General features: G+C 40.2%; 2 protein-coding genes across 2 annotated transcripts; one reads left to right on the forward strand and one right to left on the reverse strand.

The window, feature by feature from the left end:
• Positions 1–1,360: 1,360 nt before the first annotated feature.
• RWDD1 (RWD domain containing 1) lies at positions 1,361–9,170 on the forward strand (the record flags this gene model as incomplete). Its single annotated transcript, XM_009580722.1, is given in 6 exon segments — positions 1,361–1,463; positions 2,699–2,829; positions 3,848–3,991; positions 5,053–5,185; positions 6,954–7,016; positions 8,833–9,170. Coding segments are annotated over 6 exon segments (687 nt in total), but the record flags the coding sequence as incomplete, so codon positions are not given.
• A 5,742-nt stretch (positions 9,171–14,912) lies between these two features.
• LOC104069429 (amine sulfotransferase-like) lies at positions 14,913–22,612 on the reverse strand. Its single transcript, XM_009580721.1, has 6 exons — positions 22,447–22,612; positions 19,729–19,937; positions 17,612–17,738; positions 16,926–17,020; positions 15,827–16,007; positions 14,913–15,037 (listed from the first exon to the last, which is right to left on the reverse strand). The coding sequence occupies exons 1-6, from the start codon at positions 22,583–22,585 to the stop codon at positions 14,913–14,915; spliced, it is 876 nt and encodes a 291-aa protein (XP_009579016.1). The 5' UTR covers positions 22,586–22,612.
• Between the last annotated feature and the right edge of the window lie 108 nt (positions 22,613–22,720).

Here is a 22,720-nt window from a genome sequence, read left to right on the forward strand (position 1 = left end):
TCCTTTCTGGTAACAGCTTCGCACAGCCGTGAAAGTGCGGGATGTTTTGGGGTGCTTAAAGGTGCTGATTCCTCTGTAAGTGAATTGCCAGGATCTGCCTTGTTCCGTTGCAGATCTATGGTGGAACAAAGGCAAGCTTTAATTGCCAGGTGCAGTATGTTATACTGCTAAAACTTTCATATGGTGGATACGTTGCTTCGTCGGATTTTCAGGACTTCCTAGTTACCATGAAACAATTAAGAATATCCACCATGCTAGCTAATCCAATCTGATTTATGGTGCTCAGCGTCCAAAGAATTTTAACGGTGAAAAAACCTGTGCATTTTCTGTTTCCTTCCTGCACAGTATTTACTCTGCCCGAAGTCCCACAGTGTCTTACTTGGCAGTAACTTCATTACACAGACGCTTGCCCAGTACATTTGCCCATTGCTTTAACCTGAAAGTCTTTTAAGTTCTTCAGTTTTATGTTAAAGGTATATGAATTGATCTCTGGTAGCTGGGGATGCTGAATCACTGATACTGATATGGAAGTAATATACTTTCATATAGCCTCTACTCTGGTGCTTACTCTGAGTTATTGTTTGTTCGTGAAATGCTCTTATGCCCAAAAGAAGAGGGAGGAAAAAACATGGTGGTAGTAGTAGTACAGTAGCAATTAGGCAAAATTCAATTAATACTGTGAGAGCATGTATACTATATTGGGCATAGGTCATAACAGTGATACAGAGCAGTCCTTATTTGAGGATGTGGTCTGCAATCCACAATTGTGTGATGAGGTTTCTAGTTTGTGAAACTTTAGATCACAGGGCTTGCATTTTGTGCATCTCTATAGAGCCGCTTGTTGTCTGTCTTCTAGCTGCCTCATTCACGCAATTTCATTCTAGGACATTACTTGGGTAGTACATTCTTGAAGGAAAGCACTAGGTATTCCATTTATTACATTAAGCTGTCCTAAATATAGAAATAGGTGCAGACATGCTGTAAAAATAGTCCAGGGTCAAGAGTGCACTGGATGCTCATCACATATATCTAGTGCAATAAAGAGTTTTGGGAGCTGTCTGCACACATTCAGTGTGCTAACATAAGTCATTTGATGGTAGATAGCTTTGCTTTTTGGAAAAGTGAAACTTCCAAAAAGAGAAAACTTTCCAAAAGAGGAACTTTTTGGTATTGTTCATGTTACATGTTCTCATTCAAAGAGCACTCTAAGCATCACATCATGTGGAAAATAGCTGTTAATTGAAAATTATTTATTTATAGGGTAAAAAAGCCCTTAACACTGTATCAGGAGCTTCCTTACTTCATTAGTCCTTGAGAAATTCAGTTTTAATGATGTGAAGAAGTAGTTGTCTGATTTAAGGAATCTCTCTCTGTCTTTTTTTTTTTCCTTTGAACAGTATTGTCAGAAAAGCCAACGACTTTCACAATCACTGTGACATCTGAGGCGGGAGAAAATGATGAAAGTAAGTTGATCTTGTCTTAAACATATATGGGAGGAGTTTCTGTGTAAGCCTAATTCGATCACCAGCTACTAGGTGTACCTCCACTTAAGTCCTCTTAGGGGCCTGATCCAGCAAGCATTCCTCAGAAAATGTAGTTCAAGGATTCTGGTGATCTGTGTTTAGTTTACAGAAATGTTGCGCTCTCTCACTAGGGCTACTTTCTGACATGCTGAATCTCAAATGCTTTGTAGCATAGCTTCGAAAAGTATGGGTTGTCATCATCCCTGTAGTAGCTTACAGCCATGTTGTGAGGTGATTTTTTCTAGCAACTGCATGTATGCCAGCCACATGGGAGTCTGTGTGTTGTGAATATGCAGCCCTTAAGGAACAGTTCCAGAGCAAAGAGCTGTGGGTCCCAAGTCCTTGTGTATTTGTTGGGTATCAGTGGTTGCGTGGGCTTGTTGTAAGGAAGCCTTGCTCCGAGTAAGTTTGAGAGCTGCTGATCTCGTTACTGTATCAGAAGGAAGAAACTGGTGCTGTCTCCTTCAGTTTTAAAGGAGCAAGTCCTGCTCAGAACAGGTGTCTGTGTTGAAAAGCCTGTGTTCTGGGCTGCCAGAACTGTGAGTCTGGAACTGAAGAAGGTCTTCTCCCTGGTATTCTGGCAGGATGCATAAAAGGAACGTGATTCTCTTTTGGCTTGTTTCCATGTTATCCTGGCTCTGGGTGGCTTCAGCCTGAATGCGTTCTCCTTAGGCAGTTCTCTGTTTAGTAACTTCTACTGGACATTGTGTCCTTGTCATATGGTTTATGTGGAGCCCTGGTTCCCAACACAGAGGTTGATATTCCAGCCAGGCACACAGAATTTAAAGCATTAATATGCTGAGATTCTCTCTAGACCTGTTGTTAGGACTATTCCTCATTTTCTCCAACTTTAAGTGGAATATGAGGGAAAAGGGATTACTGCTCTAGTACCCACTGTGCCACAGAAGGTTTTTCAGTCTTTCTAAAGACCTTTCAGACATTAATAGCCTGTAAAAGTTTATGTAAGGGTAAACTTTATCATCTTAATTTCTCAGAACTCTTGCATTATATTTAAATCTGTTCATACAGTTTTAACATCTGTGTAAGGTGACTGTTCCTTTAAGACAAGAATATGTTGTATTTTGAAATCTTTAGGCTGCTGATGCAATAGAAAAATACACAATTAAAGTTACGTAGAGTTATCACCATAAGAATATATGTGTTTTATCTTGTAGCTGTCCAAACAACCCTTAAATTTACCTATAGAGAAAAATATCCTGATGAAACTCCACTTTATGAAATTGTCTCACAGGAGAATCTTGACGATAATGATGTCACAGACATAATAAAACTACTAGAACAACAGGTAAGGAAAATGGAATATCTCAATTCAGCTTGATATCACTTCACACTTCAGCCAGAATTTTTCTCTCAAATCAGTTGTTTTCTGAGGTATGTGCTACTGATTTGAAACCTATTCCATACTGTAGGGACTGACTTTGAGATTTGAGTTTGGTAAATGACATTATTGAGGTAAATTATGTTAATGAGGTAAAATACAGGGCTAATTCAGTGTGCACAGGTACAATAATGAAATTGAAGTGCTCTAGCGCACTCTTTAGCAGTTCTAGCTTAAGGTGAATTTGTTTAACTGTATATATAGTATTTGTGGAAATAAGCCACTTTAATTTTACTTGGAAAGATTAAAAAATGCTACATTGGTTCTTGATTCTTTTTAATAACATGACCATTTTGGGGGAGTGAGTGGGTGGATCTCTTCAACCTTTGGGGTCAGTGAGAGTGCGTTGTGAAGGAATGGGAAGGAAACACTTCTTTGGTTTCAGGAATTCTTGAAAGTCCTCCCTGCCTTAAAATTGCTATAATATGTTCAGTAGGCATTCTTTCTTTTCGGTTTACTTCATATAACCTTCCTTTCATCAACTGATGTTTTTTGTTTTTCCTGGGAAACTGTCCCACTTCAAAGGGGCATGTAATGGTGTTAAGGAATAAGCCATTTCAGGAGAGGAGAGGTTCTGAGTGATTGTTGTCTCTTATGATTTATGATATTCAAATCTTTGAGTTGTATTCCTACTATAGGTTTTGTTTTATTCATGAAAAAGCCTTCCAGATGTCTATAATATGTTGATAACCTGAACACAGGTGTTCATCATTGGTGTTTTGCTGCGCACCCATTTGGTGATAACTTTAACTGGATTAATTGGCCAATTGACTTGAAATTTACAGCGAGCTTTTGAGACTGGTGCAGAGTACCTCAGCTGTGTTATCTGCATTTGCATAGCATACTGCTTTCTAAACATACTTATGCATTCGGCTGCTGAAGGTTTGAGGTTCTCCTGTTTGAAGTTGCCTTCTTTGTGTTGTAGGCAGAAGAAAATTTAGGAATGGTAATGATCTTCACTCTAGTCTCAGCAGTACAGGAGAAATTAAATGAAACAGTGGATCAAATAAAAACGCGAAGAGAAGAGGAAAAGAAACAGAAAGAAAGAGAAGCAGAAGAAGAAGAGAAAGTATGTAAAATAATGTTTTCAAATAAAAATTTCCCGCTTTTTTTAAATGCATGGGTTTGATGCAGGAGCAATTCTCGGTTGCAGTGGGAAAGGAACATCTATCCCAAAGTTGATACAATTAAAACTTAAGGACTAAAAGATTCTTTAGTGCACCTAAGTGATTCCCCCCCGCGCCATTTTCTAAAGCAGTCTTTTCAGAGACGTACTGCATGTTCACAATCCCTTCTAGCGTTACTTCCTAAGGCAGGGGCAGGGATTTTTCCCAAATGAAATCAAAGTTGCTGTAGCCAGTTTTTTTGCTTGAAGAGGCAAGAGGGCATGGGGAGCCAAAAAGGCTAAAGTATGGCATGCTGCACACAGGCTGCATGATCTGAAGAAGTCTCTCTTCCTTGGTAGACTGAGTGGGTAGGGTGGAAGCAGTGGGACCAGTCTTCAAGACTGATTTGTCCACCCTGCACGTGTCCTTTCTATCAGCCATTGTGGAATAGCTTTTCCATTCATGTGTGTGATATGTCCGTGTGTGACATGTCCATGTGTGAATGTGCTGTGATAAGTCCAACTACTGAGTCTTCAGTTTCTTCTTCAGAAATAGCTAGAGGGTGATGGGACGTGGACGGTTCAGTATTTCTGAAAACAGCAGAAAAACAACTGGGGAAAAAAGAATCCTTTTTTCTGCCTCAACAAGATAGGAGGTTTAATGTATTTTAATGGAAAATATTTCAGTGTAGATTGCACTTAAGAGTTGATAAGAAGTGCTGCCTACTTATGGATAACCTGTATTAGTGGTGTGTTGCTACCTATTGCCTGTAGGTACAAAAGTACTACGCGGGGTTTTTCTGTAAGAATTTCCACCTTGGTACAGCTCTCTGAAGGGAGAGTCCCATGACAAAAAACAGTAAGAATGTGTTCTTTGTATATTCTCAGGGCTAGGATTAATTTCTCGGAATACTTCACAGGAAGCAGTACTTCCGGAATGTTGTAATTTAAATAATTAAGGGAATGCTCCTCTTCACTCGTAGCTTTGAAAGTTGTGTTTGCAGCCTTGCTTTCTGTTCTTTCAGCAACGTTTTCATGGCACTCCTGTTACCATTGAGAATTTCCTAAATTGGAAAGCGAAGTTTGATGCAGAACTCCTAGAAATAAAAAGGAAAAAAATGAAAGAAGAAGAACAAGCGGGCAAAAATAAATTAAGCGGTATGATTTAAAACTGGTCCTGAAGTTTTTGCAATGTTACGGGACTATAACGACAAGTAATTTTTACACTGAAAGATAATGGTAGTAAATAAACTCTTAATGCAGTATTTGATTATTGTCCTCCATGTCGCATGAAGTCTTTCTGAGTGCTGATTTTGGGCTAAATACAAAGCTAATAGATACAGGATTTTTGCTGAAGTCATTAAGGTTCCCAAACTGTGTGTTTAAGCTTTGTCGATTTTGTGCCAGACAGTATACCACTTGGAGCCGCTATTGACAAGCGTTCTTCCGGTAGAAATAGTTGGGGTTTGTTAAGCAACAGAAAGAATCTACATCAGACAGTTTATTGAGTTGGCCTTTATTGTACTGGATTGTACAGTGACTTCAGATTATTTAAGCGCATGTAGGAGCTTGGGATGCTATTGCCGACTGAAGCTGCACAGAGGCTGGCTGCTGCATATGACAAGCTTACGATGACTAGTGAGAATGGCTCTGATATTTTGGGGAAGAGCTTGTCATAGCAGTGGGCTCTGTGTTTTGCAGATCACAGTTTGTCCGGCAGAAAGCAAACTCTGTATCCAGTGGGCAAAATGTGGAGGAAATTACTTTTCTTATGAGAACCTGTAGGTAAGAATTAAATCTCAGGCATCCTCCTCCACACTCTCCACGGCTTAGCTTTGGACTAGTTCTCCTGTGATGTTGGATCTACCTTTTAACCTGATTACCTGAGAAAACATGACCAATATGATCGTGCTGTATCACTATTATCTTTTCTCCTCCCTTCTAAAGGCTTTTGAAACTTTTGGCTAGTTTTGATGAAATTTGAGAGAGAGATGGAAATTTTAATGTTAGTAAGTTTCATGAAAAGCTGTACAGGGCAGGGATCACGCTTGATTCCCCTCTGAAGGGAATGCATTTGGGAATCTGCAAAGATGAGATAGTAGAAATCAGGCTTCTTCTAGTTTTCCTGTTCTTAAAATTATTGTTAGCATGCTGTGTCTGTTTTCCTCTATAAAAGTCAAGTCTATAGAAGCTCGCCTTTACAAAACTAAAAGTAGGCTTATTCTCAGATGTAATGAGTGTAACCCCAGTAGAAGTAAAAGGTGTCTTAAATGTTTTACCATGAACACCAACCAGTCTTGTTGGCAGAAGCTTGCATAAGCAATGCAAATGTAGATGGAAGATGGGTAACTTATGTGGAAAGAGTCCTGAACTTTTCTTCCCCTACATCCCAATTAGAAAGGCTTTACTTTGCCTTGTGTGATGTTTCCTTCACAGATGTGTGTGTGTAGGAGCTGGTGATTTGTGTGTAGATCCAAGTTGCTTTTCGAAAGAGGAGGATATATGGAAAAAGATGGAGGAGGCAGCTAATTTCCTTCCCGTTCCCACAGAGGATTTCTTGTGTAATGCAAGATGAGGACTAAAGCAATAAGGACTGAGCAAAGGCTGTGGGGCTGTACACCCCCCATTGTTAAAGCCTAAGTAACATTAAAGTGACTATAAGAAACAGTGACCCGTTTCACATGTAAGAGGAGGAAGCCTGTTGGTGTGGAAGAATCCTGGATGAATAGTCAAAAAATCAGGACGGGGAACTTACAGAAATGAGCAGCTTTAAAAAAAAAAAAAAAAAAAAAAAAAGGACTGCTCGAATTGGTTAACTTGAAAAGCCTAAAATACATGTGCTAACTATTGTTGCCTTAGGTTGATAGTTATTTCAGAATTCTACTTGCTTATGTATATTTTTCTTTTTTTAAACTATTATTTCTAGGTAAACAGCTGTTTGAAATGGATCACAACCTTGACACCTCTGACATCCAGTTCTTGGAGGAAGGTAAATTTCTGTTTGTTTCCACAACTGAAAGGCAGTGGCTTAAAGTAGGTCAAAATTTCTAAGCAAAATCTCTATTATATTTCTGACTTGACATCTTACCTTAGTATCACTTTTATATACGAAGAACTTTCTAAGAAGTGCTGTTCTGCACATTAAACAGAAGTGATTTTAACTTCTTTCAAAAACGAACAAACAAAACGTATTCAAGATGCTAAAGCGTATTTATTTGCAGTTTTGAGTTTGAGTTGATCTTATTTCTGTTGCTTCTATTCAAGTGTTTGGACTGGAAACAAAACCAAAAACAAGCAAAGCAGAACAAAACCAAAACAAAACAAAAACGCAACCAAATCCTGCTTTGTCCTTTTTTCTAATAGCCAGTCTTCTCACCTCCGATTTCCAGCACAGATCTTGAAGCTGAGTCTCCTTCTCTCTGAATCTTGACACCAATAGTAAACATCTTGCAGGTCAAAATAAATGCTATTTGCCTCTGTGCAACCCAGTTGTTCTGTGCAGATTTGTCTATTATCTTACCAAAAATATCTGACTTGGTGCCAGCTGAAAATTTTGTAAGTCTGTGCCAAAAGATGTTAAACTTGGAAAAATCTGTTGGAGATAAATCAAACAAATCTACTCACAGTCACCTATCTATTTAATTTTCTGTACTGCCTTTTAGTGTCCCAGTTGAAAAGACTGTTTTTTGAGTTAAGACAATTCTTTAATGTAGCTGCATTATCTACTGGTATTGCAAAATACACATGCAGAAAAGAGTCAAGAATTTTCTCTGCAAGTAGCAATTTAAAAAAAAAAAGTTCTTTATGAACATCAGTGAGTATAAACTTGAAATGGCAGTAATGGGGTAGTTGAGTTTCTTCTAGTTAGAGAGCGTAATTTAACCTTGCCTTCCTCCAAAATGCCTAAAGTGAAGATGGGTTGTTGATGGAACATTTGGCTATCTCAAGGGAGGAACAGACCTCTATGTTTTGGCTCTGTGCCCAAATGACTTGGATTAATGTATTAATCCTGTTGCTGTTGGTGATTAAAAATTCCTGTCCTCATTGTATTCAGTCATAAATGCACCACGTTGCTAACTGCAATTTAGTATTACAGTACCGTGTAATAAGTAATACTAATTTTCACAGCTTAAACAGGATAATGGCGTTATCTTTTAGATGGAAATGGTTATAAAGGCTCTTTCAAGTCCGGTGAAAGAACAGAACCTTATTCAGTGCCCGGAAGATGTCGCTGTTGATACACACAAATAAAATAGCAGTAGTCCTCAAGTTTTATCCTTAGGTCAGCATCGTCTCTTTCAGAAGAAAATGTGAAAGCATAAAAACATTCATCTTGCTTTTAAAATTTAAATCTGAAAACAAATGTAGATATAAAAATGGTGTGTAAAGTGATTTTTTTTTTTGTTTTGTTTTGTTTTGTTAGTAAACCTTATGTGTTTCTGTGGCTATGATAGTTACAACTATTTCAGCCGTGGGGTCCTGAGCTCCTGTTTTGACAATACCTGGGAGAAAGAATCTCTGCTTCTGGGAACTGTAAATGTTAACTTCATTCTCCCAATGGATTCTGAGGTCCTGTGTGACATTTCTCTTGACTGGGTTTTGGTATGAGGGGAAAAAAGCTTTACTTTAGCTGTAAAAGGATAAAATGTGGTGTTTCCTTTTCCATATCTATTTGATATATTAAAAGCCAAGTAAGTTAACAGCTACCTACATTGAAGAACGAATATGAAAGAGTTGTGTGTTTTGTTGTTCAGGTACTGTTTTCCTGCTTGCATGAAAATAAATTACTTTTCTGTTCTTTGCAGCAGGAAACAGCGTGGAGGTTGATGAATCTTTATTCCAAGAAATGGATGATTTAGAGTTGGAGGATGAAGAGGATGACCCTGACTACAACCCCGTTAATTTAGATAGTGATTAGACTTTTTTTGAACTGGCTCTGTCATCAGTATGGACATACGTAAGGAGAGAGGGGCAGGCAGGAAAGCCACAGCATCTGTGGTTTTAGTAATGTGTATCAGGTTTTTTTTTTCTTTCCTTTTTTCTTTTTTCCAAAGAAAAAAACCAAAATATTTTAAATCCAGGAGAATGGTCTTCTGATGACTTTCATCATAAATAAATTTACTTTAATATTTCAAATGAAAAATTTGAGGAATATTGATCTGTCTGAAAATGCTATTCTATTTTCTCTTATTTTTTCCTTCTAATTTCTGTAACTGTCTTTTGAAGAGCTGTGACAACAAGCAAGATGGAAAGATGTTATAGCAAGCGCTAAACACACCTGCATCTGAAGGCTGAGCAGCTGTTCTGCTATCTTTCACATAGGGTATACGTGGGCAGCTTTGGTGAATAAAAGGGATCACATACTATGCAGTTATTGTTTTAATTTTTTTTTTTTTTTCCCTTCTGTGGAATTTTGTAACACTTCAAGTCAGTTCTGGTACCCCAACCGATCAGCTGTAGATAGGCAGCACTAGTCACCTTTTAATAAGGCATAGCCTTATTAAAGTTTAATGGAAAACATTTCCATACTGCTGAAGTATAATCTTTTGCTGTAGTTGAGGATTATTGTTTCAAAATGACTAGTTCAAGTCTGTAGGAAAAAAATCAGAATGAGCTGAAGTCCTCTTAAAAAGTTTAGTTGATTTGTTCAGAGAGGGTTTTTTTTTTATTTTGAACTTGTGCATCAATGAACTTCCATGAAAAAAAAAAACCACCACCCTAGGAAAATCAGTTTGCTTTTGGCAACAGACTATGTTGAAACACTATCAGTGGAGCGCAGAATACAGTACCAGGATTTCTAGAGTGCTTATAGGTTTGAATGTAATGGGTGTTGTTTTAGAAGCATCTTGTTGGCAGTCCATAAAGGTTAGCACAACACACGGTAAAGCTACACATCAACTCATGGATGTTAAGCATCCTGCAGAGTTGCTTATGGAGCTAATGACTTGATATTAGACTCCTTTTGCCTTCCCACCTCCAAAAAACCCCAAAACACTGCGAGAACTGTGGTGTTTAAATATGCTGTGTTTGAGACTGCATCAGCTAGAAGGATGACGGTGTGGGTGAAGGTTTTAAAAGACAGCTCTCCAAATAGAGAACCACCAGGCACCTCAATGATTAAACGCTGTGTGCTGAATTTTGAAATACTGTTAGCAGGCTGCCTTAACTGTGCCAACTTCAACCTTTGAAGAGGATTGCACTAAAGTATCACAGTGCATAGAGGAATAATAAATTTATGAACTTGAATATGGAATTTCTAAATATTAAGAATGAGAAGTTTCATTCCGGAAGTAATTTAATGGTGTGTAAGATTCTCTGCTCCTATCTCTTGAGAACATCTTTTTAGGATGATCTCCTTTAACATGTTTCAGTAGTCTTTTCTTTTTGTATTCAAGATGAATGAGTTTCTAGTAGATAGAAATAAATGTTCAAGTACCCTGTAAATACTTTTATAAATTAACCATGTGCCTTTGTTCCTACTGTCCTGATCTTTTTAATTTTGGCTCTTAAGAATTCTACACAAGCATCTAGGTTTCAATGATAATGTTGTATGTTCAAAGCAATAAGCAGGGTCTGTGTTCCAGCAGAGCTACCAAATATATTAAAAAATTGTGAGCTAATGTGATACTAAATCTGACTTTTCCAAAGATACAGTTGGATTGAAAGCTTCATAGTGACTACATCCAGCTTCCAGTGTAATTGCTGGTATGCTTTAAAATGCTGTTCAGCACTGAACTTAATTTACTTCTGGTATGTCTCAATTCAGCTGCATAAAAACATTTAACTCTTAAGGCTGCTTTCCATTTTCAGCTATGTATGTTTAAAACTAGCTTTTTTTCATAAAAGGAGTGAATTAGTTCTCTTTAAATCTGGACAGAATCCAAGAATGTTGTGTAGTCTGCGCAAAACGTGGTAATCTGAGAAAATTTTCCAAGTGGGTCTCTGGCAAGAATCATCTCTGTACGAAAAAAGTTTCTTGTTAATGGTATTTGTAGATTAATAAGATTCTCTAGTCTGTTTTCACACTAACATATTTATTGGTTTTCATGCAGAGGATGTGTAGCTTAAAAAAGCTAAAACGACGTCAAAAAAGTTAAAATGTGAAAATGTATTTTCACTGTTACATCTTATATTTCAAAGCAGAGGAAATAATAAGGGTTGATGTGACAAAAAATTGCGTAAAGTCCGTTCCTCCAAGCCTTTGGAACAAGTTTCAGTGACTCACTCTGAACTTCAGATTTGTTTAGCTTTATTAGCAATTAACATCTGTGAAATAAAAGGGAATTTGACTGAGAGTAAGCTCGGCTATGTTTGCTTGTTTTAGTTTGCTGAAATGGACTGAGGTAAGGTTTTTTTGGTGGAAGAAGTTCAGATGAGATATTTAAAGTTTGCTTACGCACTTTGGATTAGATTGAAGTCTAATTCATATTAATCTAATAAAATTCCATCGATAAACTTTGATGGAATTTTAGTAATTCACAATCATCGTGCTGACAACCTTGCTTGTATCTTGCTTTTTACTCTCTTAAGTCCAAAGCTCACACTGTAATACATGCAGGGAGATTATTATGAGTTGCAACACTGCACTATGACCAGAGCAAATTTATTTTTGATTATGCTGAACTTTTTGAATAGTTGGTGCCTGAGCTCTATTAAAATTCAGAGGATGGGTGCCCACCACATCAAGATGCTGCAGGAGTACCATCTTGGGCATGCTGCAAAGCCTAGGATTTTGCATCCGTATTATGATTGCGTTATGATCTGCTTTAAAGCAAACAAAACCTGGGGGTGGTATACTTCTCTGTCCTTCCTCCCCGCCCCCCCCCCCTTTCTTTTTTTCTTTTTCTAATAGGTCAGTGGTCAGTGTATTTTGGCTAAAAATGGGGAGCTTGAAGTACAATTCCTGTGGGGAGAATCCACTTCAGTCTTTCTTCTAGGAGACTTACAACCATCAGGCTACCTCCAGTTTTTAAACGGTGTGGTTGCTGAAATAAATTCAAAATTTGTTGGACCAGGCAGTAGACTGTGCCTGGATCAAGATGCTGATACCCTAGATCCCGAGAGAAAGAGCTATCATGTGAGTGCGCGCTCTCATGTTGCAGAATCTGACAGGGCCTGAAATACTGCTGCTTTTTTTTTTTTTTAAATTAGCCCTTCAGTGCCTTGCAACTTGGCTCAGGTAGAAGGGAGAGGGGAGAGGCTTTTCAGGTTCAATTCTTTGACATAATTGCATTTCTCGCCATGAACTCAATTTTACTTTGTACCCTGCATGCTCATGGAATCTGCAGCTGATAGAGCAAGCTGATACCATTGGGCTGCGGCATGCAGCGTAGCGTGAGGTTTATGTGGCTTTTAGTACTATGCTGGGACTTCCTGTCATTGGAAAAATAGTAAAGATCAAGGTCCTACTTGCAATCAGGAGTTCTGTTTGTACTTACGGGAAACTCAGCAAAAGGCCTGCGTCAGGCTTCTGACTTTGAACGAGTTTTACCTTTTCTGTGGCCGGGGTAAATATGTACAGGTGGAAAAGGTCACTGGTCCCCTTGTGGGAAGTTCAGACTCGGAGGTCAGGGGATGCAGTGGTTATATAAGTCACATAAGGAGTTTTTTTGTAACTTATTTTCTTGGTCTCAGGGATGCAAAGTTCCAGAAGGAAAGAGGGTCTGGCTGTACCATTGAGGGACATGGAAATATTCTTCTTGTAGGCTAATTATATGAGGTCACCTTTGCCTAATAGCAGCTAACAGGATGCTGTGCATGAAGTAATTCTGTCCAGGAAAAAAGCAGGTACAATGTAGCAGGAGCCTACATGGGTGGATTGAAAATGAGAAGAAAGAGCTGGTCCCTTGGGACCAGTGATGGAAGTAAACAAAAAAGCCACTATGTGAACTGGAAGGATTTTTTACGTTTTTCAAACAGTTTATGGGAAAGCCGAGGTTAGATGTTCTTTGTGAAATTAAAATGATTATTTGAAATGTTTTTGAAATTAGAAGTTCTATCCTGCTGTGGCTGCTTGGTAGGACATTGATTCAATAGCAACCAAAAGCAGTCACCATAGTTTGATCATGTAGACATCATAGCAGGAAGCAGGAATACCGCCAGGGAAGCGCGGTTGGTGTCTGAAAAAAAGTTGGAACAAAAGGTTTCCTCCTCACACCATGTCCTTTCCTCTGCCCTCCTGATTGAGGCTGTGCTGAAAGGGACGGAAGATTATTGGAGGGGAAAAAAATGCTGGAGATGTATCGGAGGCTTAAGAGTGCCGTACATGGGGAGAGGAAGAACTACAGCTCTAGTTTGTGAGTAGTTTCAAAGGATAGAGTTGAGAAATATGCAGGAGTATTTCCATTTGTCAGCAACATAAAAGGCATTACTATCTACAAAGGTGAATATATCATAGACCAGATGCATGTCAGGAGTGGACTTGTTGAACTTGCAAATATTTTTTGAATTGTTGATACAAAAATGTCTTGAGATATGTCTCTGTACTTATCTTCTCAGGGGAAGCTCATGGGCAAGCCGCTGCATGGAGTTGAATCATGGACAGGTTAAATGATAGTGAGTCAATGAATATACGAGGAAGGACGTAGTCATAGATAGTTGGTAGTTTTTTACATCAGTAGCTCTAGCACATCATCAGGTATGATAGAGTGGACGTTCACTTAAAAACTGCTATGACTATGGCTTGTGTTTTTTCTCAGTATTTCAAGAAGCAAATTGTCAGACATGACCTCGAGAACCATTGCACGAGAACAGACAGTGTAATGAAGTGTTTCAGTCAATAAGCAACACCAGAGAATGCAACATAAGGTCACTTTTAATAGCAAACAGTTGAGTATCAGTGTTTACCAAGGAAACAGGAACTCAAACATATCAGAGCATAACCATACCACAGCTGGTCAATCTTACTTCCAGTTTGGACATTGAAGGTTCTACCAAAAGAAGCCTCATGAAATGCACAAGTGAAACATTTTTCAGAAAATTATTAGCAACACCTAAAATCTATCCTCACTTGGTTGTCTACAACTCTCGTATTATTAAAGCCAATGAAAGTAAAAGCAAACATGAAGAAAGGAAGTCAGTTTACTAAGTGTCGTGATTCAACCCCAGCCAGCAACTAAGCACCATGCAGCCGCTCGCTCACTGCACCCCAGTAGGAAGCAGGAGAGAATCGGAAAAGTGAGAAAACTCATGAGTTGGGATAAAGACAGTTTAATAGGTAAAGCAAAAGTCACACACGCAAGCAAAGCAAACCAAGGAATTCATTCACTACTTCCCATCGGCAGGCAGGTGTTCAGCCATCTCCAGGAAAGCAGGGCTCCATCACGCGTAGCGGTTCGGTTGGAAGACAAACGCCATCACTCCAAACGTGCCCCCCTTCCTTCTTCTTCCCCCAGCTTTATACGCTGAGCATGACGTCATATGGTATGGGATATCCCTTTGGTCAGTTGGGGTCAGCTGTCCCAGCTGTGTCCCCTCCCAGCTCCTTGTGCACCCCCAGCCTACTCACTGGTGGGGTGGGGTGAGAAGCAGAAAAGGCCTTGACTCTGTGTAAGCACTGCTCAGCAATAACTAAAACATCCCTGTGTTATCAACAGTTTCCAGCGCAAATCCAAATCATTGTCCCATACAAGCTACTATGAAGAAAATAAACTTTGTCCTAGCCAAAACCAGCATGCTAAGAAAGTTAATTAAAATACCTTGTAAAATTACGAACAGGAAACTGGTGGAATTGAATAGCTTCCTCAGACAACTCACATTTTTTGACTGAGTTGCCATCATTATTATTTCTATAACATTGCTGAAAATGGATGTATTTTCTTCTTCCAGAACTTCAAATATGTCCATCCAGTATAAACACCAAAGGATGATGAAACTCAAAACCAGCCTACATTTCATCGTTAATATCCCAGATGAATTTGATGGGCAGGATCTTCATTTTCTCTTTAAGAACTTTGTCAAACCTTTCACTCTGTGCCACTGTCATGATGTTTTTCCAGTCTCCAATAGTGCCTGAGGAAAGAGGCAGCAAAGGGAGGTGAGAAGCAGAACGTGCACCTCTCTGAAGCCTGCTGCAAACAGTGAGTGCTATCTTGGGAAGCAATTCCTGGCTTCCTCAGCATCTCCCTGTCGCTGGCCTGCCGAGTGAGGCTCTGTGTGCTCTTTTGAGGACATACTTCAAAATCTGGGTGCTGTGAATAAAACACAGCATAGACCTATAATCCTGACTCCTCATAAAGTTATTCAACTCATTTGTTCTGGTGTTTTACTGATTCTTTTGAGATCAAAGAGGAAATTATTAAAAGCAACACCTCTTGTTTTTCTCTCAGTGCACCACTCTCTTTAATCCTTGGAGGTCTCCTTCTACGCTGAGCGTTAGGACATCTTAGCAATGCCCAGGAGCCCAGAGATGCCATGTATGGACTCGGAGGGCAGTTGGTCAAGAAGGTCTATGCTCACACAATTAAGGTGACTCTTGCCTTGAAAAGTAAGAAGCAGTAAAAAAAAGTATTATCTTACCCCTGGCTCAGTACAACCCTTAAATCCTTTCCTGTATCTGACAAGAGTGTTACAACTTGTGTTACAATTAGCAAAACATTACCTTTTTATTATCCTCAGGAAAATATGGTAAAATCACTGATGCCTCGGCAATAAAACTGCTCTTATAAATTTAATTTGCCACTAACCTGAACTCTCCCTCTGAAAATGGGGCCTTCCAGCTGAGACCAGAAACCCTAGGTTCGTCTCACACCAAGAAGTGTGGGATTAAATAGTTGCTGCATCGGATTGCTTCCACTTTACCTTTTCGTAGAAAACTACCCTTGTCTTTCGCTACGATGTCACCTGGCAGGTTCTCATAGTTTGCCCTGGGATCTTTTCTCATGTTCTCAAAGGTAGCCTGTCTCACAACACTGTCCAATTCCTCTTCGCTCAGCTTCTTGTCTAGGAAGTTGCAGATCTTCAGCACAGCGCTTCTGAGATCCTGCAATAATGTTACTTTGAAGAGTCTTGATGATGCAAAGAACTAAATGTATACAGGAGTGGAATACAGGATAATAAAGGACATATATTTGGGTGCAAAACTGACAACAATTTTTACCTGAGCATAGTATCGCTTGCCTCAGTTGAATACTGGAGAGCAGTGACACTGTAGCTCACTGCAGCAGTGTGCCCTTGGAGATGGGGAATTCTGTGTTCTGCTCCCCACACTGCAAACCCAGTCTGCATCTTGCATTAGATGCCCTGGCAAAGTCACCCCTGGAATAGCGCCTGTCGCTGTGAAGGCACTCAACCCGTGGGGGTTTTGTCAGTCTTGTTGTCCTAGCAAGGGACTCGACGTGAGCAACCCCAGGCTCCAAAGGGTGAGGGACCACTGCAGTGGCATGTGACGTGGGCTGCGCTGCCGTGGCTGGGGCGCTCTGGGGCTTGCCCGCGAGGAGAAGGGCAGCCACCTCGGAGAAACGAGAAGTCACACAAAAGCCTGGGCAGCCACCAAGCAGGAAAATTCTGGTCAGCAATTTGAGAGCTCCTCAAGTACTTTAAAGCCTGCCTCTTAAGCACTTCTTTCCTTTAGTGGAACTGTCCTTATGAGCACAACATTCCTGTTGAAGATATTTGCGAAGGTCTTGTCCTATACTACTTCAGAAAGGGCTTTTTGGGATGGCAGTGAAGATAACTTCTGTCATATTGGGAAGTGTTTTACCTAATAATTGTATAGTAATTGATAAGACCTTGAACTAATGAGACAAATGACTTCATCCTCTCAGAAGTCTCAATTTGAATCTACCCCACAACAGATTAAGCACTTTCCAATATAGAGTGTAATTATAAAGAGCTGTGTGAAAATGCACTCAATATAGGAAGAGAATATCTTGAATACAGTTATACTGACTGACCTCACCTTTTTCATTTCTTCATAGGTAAGGAAGAGTATATTGAAATCTTCTGCATGACTGTACCAGCCTGCAACGTGATCCAGCCACGAACTGGCAAGTACTTAGCAAGGGAAATTATTAAAACAAAAAAATAAAGAGAAATACTATTAACAGCTAGCGGTAAAACAGTAAAATTATCAGTCATTTAAGTCTTTGAAAGGGTTTTTTTAAATACTGGTTTTTGATAATTTGAGGGATGCATGCTCACAGTCTTTGTGACAATTCTCCGAGCTAATGTGGCAACTCCCCTTTTGTTTGTAGTAATCTGAACTAATACTGGCAGAACCAAAAAACTACTTCTCTATCTTTGCTGTACAGTGTCTATTCTTATGGGTTCAGCTCCACTAACCAAGTGCAGAAACTGTTAAGAGATTTTCAGTCATAATGGTTATATTCTGAATCAGCATCCAATCCAGATAAAATAAGCAGTTTGCATTTTGTTGGGGAGCAGCAAAGCCATGACTACGCTATTCCCTTTGGACCAGCTTTCACCACAAAATGGTGTCAAGCTCAGACAGCCTCTGCAGCTTTGGATTTAGGTTACATCATAGCTGAGGATTCTGGTAATTGATATTTATTGATATAATTAATCTCCATTCAATCTGAGGTCATGGAATAGGATTTGGGCTCCTTAGTAAAAAAGATATCTTACCTTTGCCAGCTAAAAATCTCTCCATAAAAAGGTTAAAATCTGGTACTTCCTCTAGTGTGGATATGAATTTGGAGAAGTGGTAGTAAGAAACCATAACATCCTTAGGGTTCCTGGTAACATAAATAATCTGCAAAACAATAAGAAGATTAGTCTCAGAGATATTGAAGGACTCCATTACCCTGATCATCAGTACGTTTTCCATACAGGTCCCACTAAAAATGTGTGAAAACAGTTTGAAGGTGACAATCACGTTAGGTACATTCTGGATAATGTAGTACTGTCAATTTGTTTATAGGTGGTAGTTTTTCTGTAGTTACAGTCATTCAGTGCCTGCGGCTAACTCTCTTCACGGGATCAGTGTTACAGGCTTCAGTGATACTGTTCACTTGTGCAAGGCAGTCAGGTTGCAATAACAAGACTAGAAAATCATTAGGTTGATTCAGCTTCACATTTCTGTGTGCAGTCACGGTAAAATGAAGAAGAGTTTCTTGTAAATCCCAGCTTTGGTAGTGTAGACAGCATCAGTACTCTGTGACCTAAACTCCTGGCCTGTGGTGCTGGTGCCAGAGGCAGCACGGAGGCAGATTTTGAATGACATGTAAGAGGGAGCTCTGGCATCTTAAAAGAAGGAGCTGTTAGGGGCAAGGGTTATTTTGGCTCCTGCTGACTCCTGCCCACAGGAGAGCTGCTGCCTCAGGCACAGACCAGGCACCACCAGTGAGATGGCAGCTTTCTGCCTCTCGTCTGGCAGCATGTGCCAGCTTCTACTAAGTTTCTGCTCCTTAACACTTAGTGTCTAATTAGGGAGAGAAAATAGAGCCTGGCATGTCACCCTTATGAGGTTACAAATGTTTGCAGGAAGAGACAGAAGAATCATGCTCTTGGACTGCCTTTCTAACTGGGTAAAATGACTACTTCTGATTCCTGCTTAATTGAAAATTTATCTGATTATCTTTAGCAAAACCAAAACCATTATTTCCAAGGTATATAAAATAAGGATTCCTAAATGCATTGCAGGAAAACTCAATAAATGCCTAGTTCAAAAGCTCTGACCTGAAATCACAGAAAAAGTTATTCTATGGTTTGATACAAAATACGAACAACCTGAGTGACATATTCAAGCGGAGGTGGAAAAGATCCCCCCCCCCAAGCGGTATTTTTCTGAAGTCACAACAATTTCCATATTTTCTGACATGCGTGTTCTGTGTGATTTTGGGGCAATTTTCTCATTCTTGTTGGGCATCATTTGGATTTCAAATCTTGTGCATGTGAGCTTTCTCTTCCAAACTTCACTGGTACTATGAAGAAAATGGTGAGCACATTGCAGTTTCCCATTACACCTGTATCTGTGAAGAAGGTAACAGCAGCTCTAAGAGCTTGCTTCCCTTGCCCCTGTGGGCAGAGCTCTGCCACAGCTCTCTGCTTACTCAGCCATTGGAAGCCCTACGTCAGAAATAAGGATGGAAGGGGCAGAAGTCATTGGGACCACTATAAGAAAGACTAGCAGAAGTATGAGATCCTTTGCCAGGGAGCAAAGTAACAATTTGCTGTAAAGCGGCTAAGGCAATTCTCGGTGTGCTGTTAGAAGTATACATCACATATACATCTTTAGACTTGCCCATATGTCCACGTTCTGTCAGTGAGCCAGTTCTGTCTCTAAGGAGGCATTATCCATGGGAGACAGGCCCTGAGCTATGGCACAGTTCATGATGGAGAGTCCTATTCAGAAACTCACAGCACTGGGGAACAAGAAAAGGCAGTTCTCATATTCCCTCTCTACCTACTATAGTCCCATCCTAATCATATTTTCAGTGTGGGAGACTTTTTTCCAGGCTTATAACTTTGCTGGAATCAGACGTTTCCAGGGGAAAATCAGGCAGATCCTCCTGAGATGCATCACACCTCTCTCTAACAGCATTGGGGCTGAGAGATTTGGCAAAAGTAAACAGAAGAAATGGGCTTTAGAAGGTCCCTGATCTCCCCATATATATGAAGCAGGTGATATTTATACCGAGAGATGGGGAACTGAAAGAGGAAAAAGGTAGAATTTGGACCAATTCACTGAGGCAAATCGGCATGATTGGTTTTAAGGGAATTGTAAAAATAACATCACTTACACGTCCTCTTTTGTTTCTCAGGTCTCTTGGAACTAAGTAGTAAGGCAGGTGGGTGGCAAAAACACGAGGCAACGGAAGCTCTGCGTAATCCTTAATTTTTATTTTGTATTCCAGCCATGGGATTCTGTCCATGGTCTCCACATTTTCTGTTCCATTTCGGTGGCCTTCATGAATTATTAAGCTCAAAATGTTCTGAGTCCACACAGTTCCTGAGAAGGAAACCTTTTTATTTGAACCTTGCTTGATTTTTTTTTTCTAAATTAAAGATAGTATATTGTCATAAACAGAGCCTCTGCACAGCTATAATGAGTTTTACTTTGTGAATATAAATACAACCTCACATACTGAAGAAAGCAAACATTGTCTTGGTGACTGTCGAGTGCAGAAGGGAAGCATATTTTTGTTTTGTCCCTGCAGAAAAGCCATGGCCAGTAACTAAACCTTCAGTTCCTTCACCCAGTATACTCAACTTCCACACAAATTATGTCTGTCCTCACCCTCTTGTGCAACATGAATTGCTGCATCTCTGTGGGCCACGCACCTAAAAATATCTCATACTGAGTGGATCTGGAAAAGACCTTTGCTTCCGGAACTCCTGTAAAGTGTTGTGAGATGTCATGAAACAAACAGCTGATAACACCATGTTTGTAAAGCACAAATGAGCCCCACAAAGCAAATGCTTGTGGCAGCAGGCTCTCTAAAGTTCCTTGGGGAAGGTCTGACTCCTGGGTCACAGCTGCTGGCAAGAACAATCTAAAAAGGCAGGACCTTGAAGGTGGCTGACCGCCGTGCCAGTATATGTTCATGTGCCAGCTGCAAATCCTGAATGATTAGGCCACTTGGGCAATGTTCATGTGCCAGCTGGTCATGGTGGGAGGCAAATCCTGAATGATTAGGCCACTTGGGCAATGAGCAGAACTGTTTAGCTCTAGGTCCTCTGGTCTTCTCAGCACTATACTAGCACTGGTTCCTTTCCCCTTTTATACCATAGGCCAGTAAAGATGGATGCTTGAGAGAATTCAAATCAATGCACAAGAGCATTGAATTATTGCTGTAGGTTACCCTGAACCAGCAGAGAGAAAGGCAGGCATCTGAAACAGAAACCTAGTTGTTAAGACCTCACCTGGGAAGGAAGCTCTTGATTCTGGAGATTAGGCTGTAGATTTGATGTTGTAGATTTAAAGTCACTGGTCAAGAAAAAGAAATAGCCCTAGGATTCAGAGGAACAATACCCAGTGATTTCACAACTGTGTTGACTGTCTTGCTCTGCTTGGCATAATCAACTGGACAATTTTTCTGCACAGTGGTAGAAATTCAACAGAAGGATTGGAGGGTACCTTAGATTGATAACTGGTGAGGAGGAAAGAGGATGGTGGGGCAGGATGGAGGAAAAGGTGTGAATGAGAGAGGGATGACATTCTGTGCAACTTATAACTCAAAATCATCTTCCAACTCCTTTGTGTCCCAGGGTAGCCCACCGCTTTGCAGCACAAAACTCCTACTTCCAAAGATGTGCTCATCTCAGTGCCGTAACATCTTTACCCCTTAAATACTGCCTTCTCATCCTCCCTCTCTGCCTTACTTGGACAGCTCACCCCAGTGCTGCCTGACAATGAGCTAGCACCTCTTGGGCTCCCTGTCCCCTCGCTCTGTTGCCCACGACCCCTCCACAGGCTTCTTGTATCACATCTACCTTCACCACAACCACACCTGGTGCTCCCCGCCACTCCTGGGCTTCGCTCAAGAATGTCTTTCTGCCTCGGGTGTTTCACTGAATACCTGAGGGAATAGTGAATTCCAGCAAGACGTTCAGTGACCCTAGGAAAAGGACATATGCTAACAAAACACTGGTTGTGTTATCCAAAGGCTGCGTCTTGAAGGCTGCTGAAGAAAACCAAAGGATAATGCAGAGGTTCCCAAGAGCACAAACAGAAGAGGATAGCAGAGGCCTTGAAAGTACAAGCACAGATTGGTACCAGAGATGTCAAGGCTTTAGTCATAAATCACTGCTTAATGCATGATCAAGGCATTAATTACTAATCACTAAAGAAATGCAGTCTTAAAAAATGGGTAGACCAGTTTTAGAGCATAAAGTGAACCTGTATGGAAACATACAGGTCTAGGCATGTCAAGGCTTTAGATTTCATGTAAGATGACAGTGAAGCCAGATAGTTGCTCAGTTGCATTTGCTTCAGAAATAGGAATGCAGAATTCATCACGCTAGTGTCCTGTATTGCTGTGTAGGTAGCAAGTACTTCATTATCCTTGAAAGGAGGTATATATCATTGACTCACATTTGCTCTGATCTCCTGCTTGGTTGTAATTGGGATGCAGCAACCCCCAAACCACCTTCCATGTGAGCCCACAAATCATTCCAGATACCCTACAATCATGACCAACACTCATGCACCCAGCCCTACCAAAACTATATATGTGTTTTGTGAGGCACAGGAGGTCAGTGTGGTTTGTGTGTAGCTTGCTCTGAGTACACCAACAAGATTGAGTCCAAGAACAAGGAAGACCAATTCGGCTGGACACGAGCAGGAACCTTGCGTCTGGCTGTTCTGGCCATGGCTATGCAGGGTTTGTACTTAATGCTACACTGCATATATTCAGAGACAGTTCAGGTCTAAAAGCTAACAACCCTAGGTACTTCTGCAGTTAGATGGCTGAATAAAGGCAGATTTTTCCCCCCTTTAGAAACAATTCCATTCTTACCTGATTTTGGGTAAGTAGTTATAAATATGTCACTATCTTTGATTTCAAAATCCTCCAGGGAAGCTACGTACTCAAGTGAAGTATTTACACCAAAATAAAACCCTTTGTATTTGAATAGATATTCTTTTGATGGTTCCATTGTTAATCTATTGTCCGTATAAGCAAATAACCTGCAATAAGAAAATGTAAAGTTATATATTTTTCTTTGGTTGTGTCATGGTTTACCAAGCTCACCCTCCCACCCTCACGGTGGGATGGGGGAGAGAATCTGAAG

Source organism: Fulmarus glacialis, unplaced genomic scaffold (assembly GCF_000690835.1).
Source record: "Fulmarus glacialis isolate BGI_N327 unplaced genomic scaffold, ASM69083v1 scaffold18896, whole genome shotgun sequence".
NCBI lineage: Eukaryota > Metazoa > Chordata > Aves > Procellariiformes > Procellariidae > Fulmarus > Fulmarus glacialis.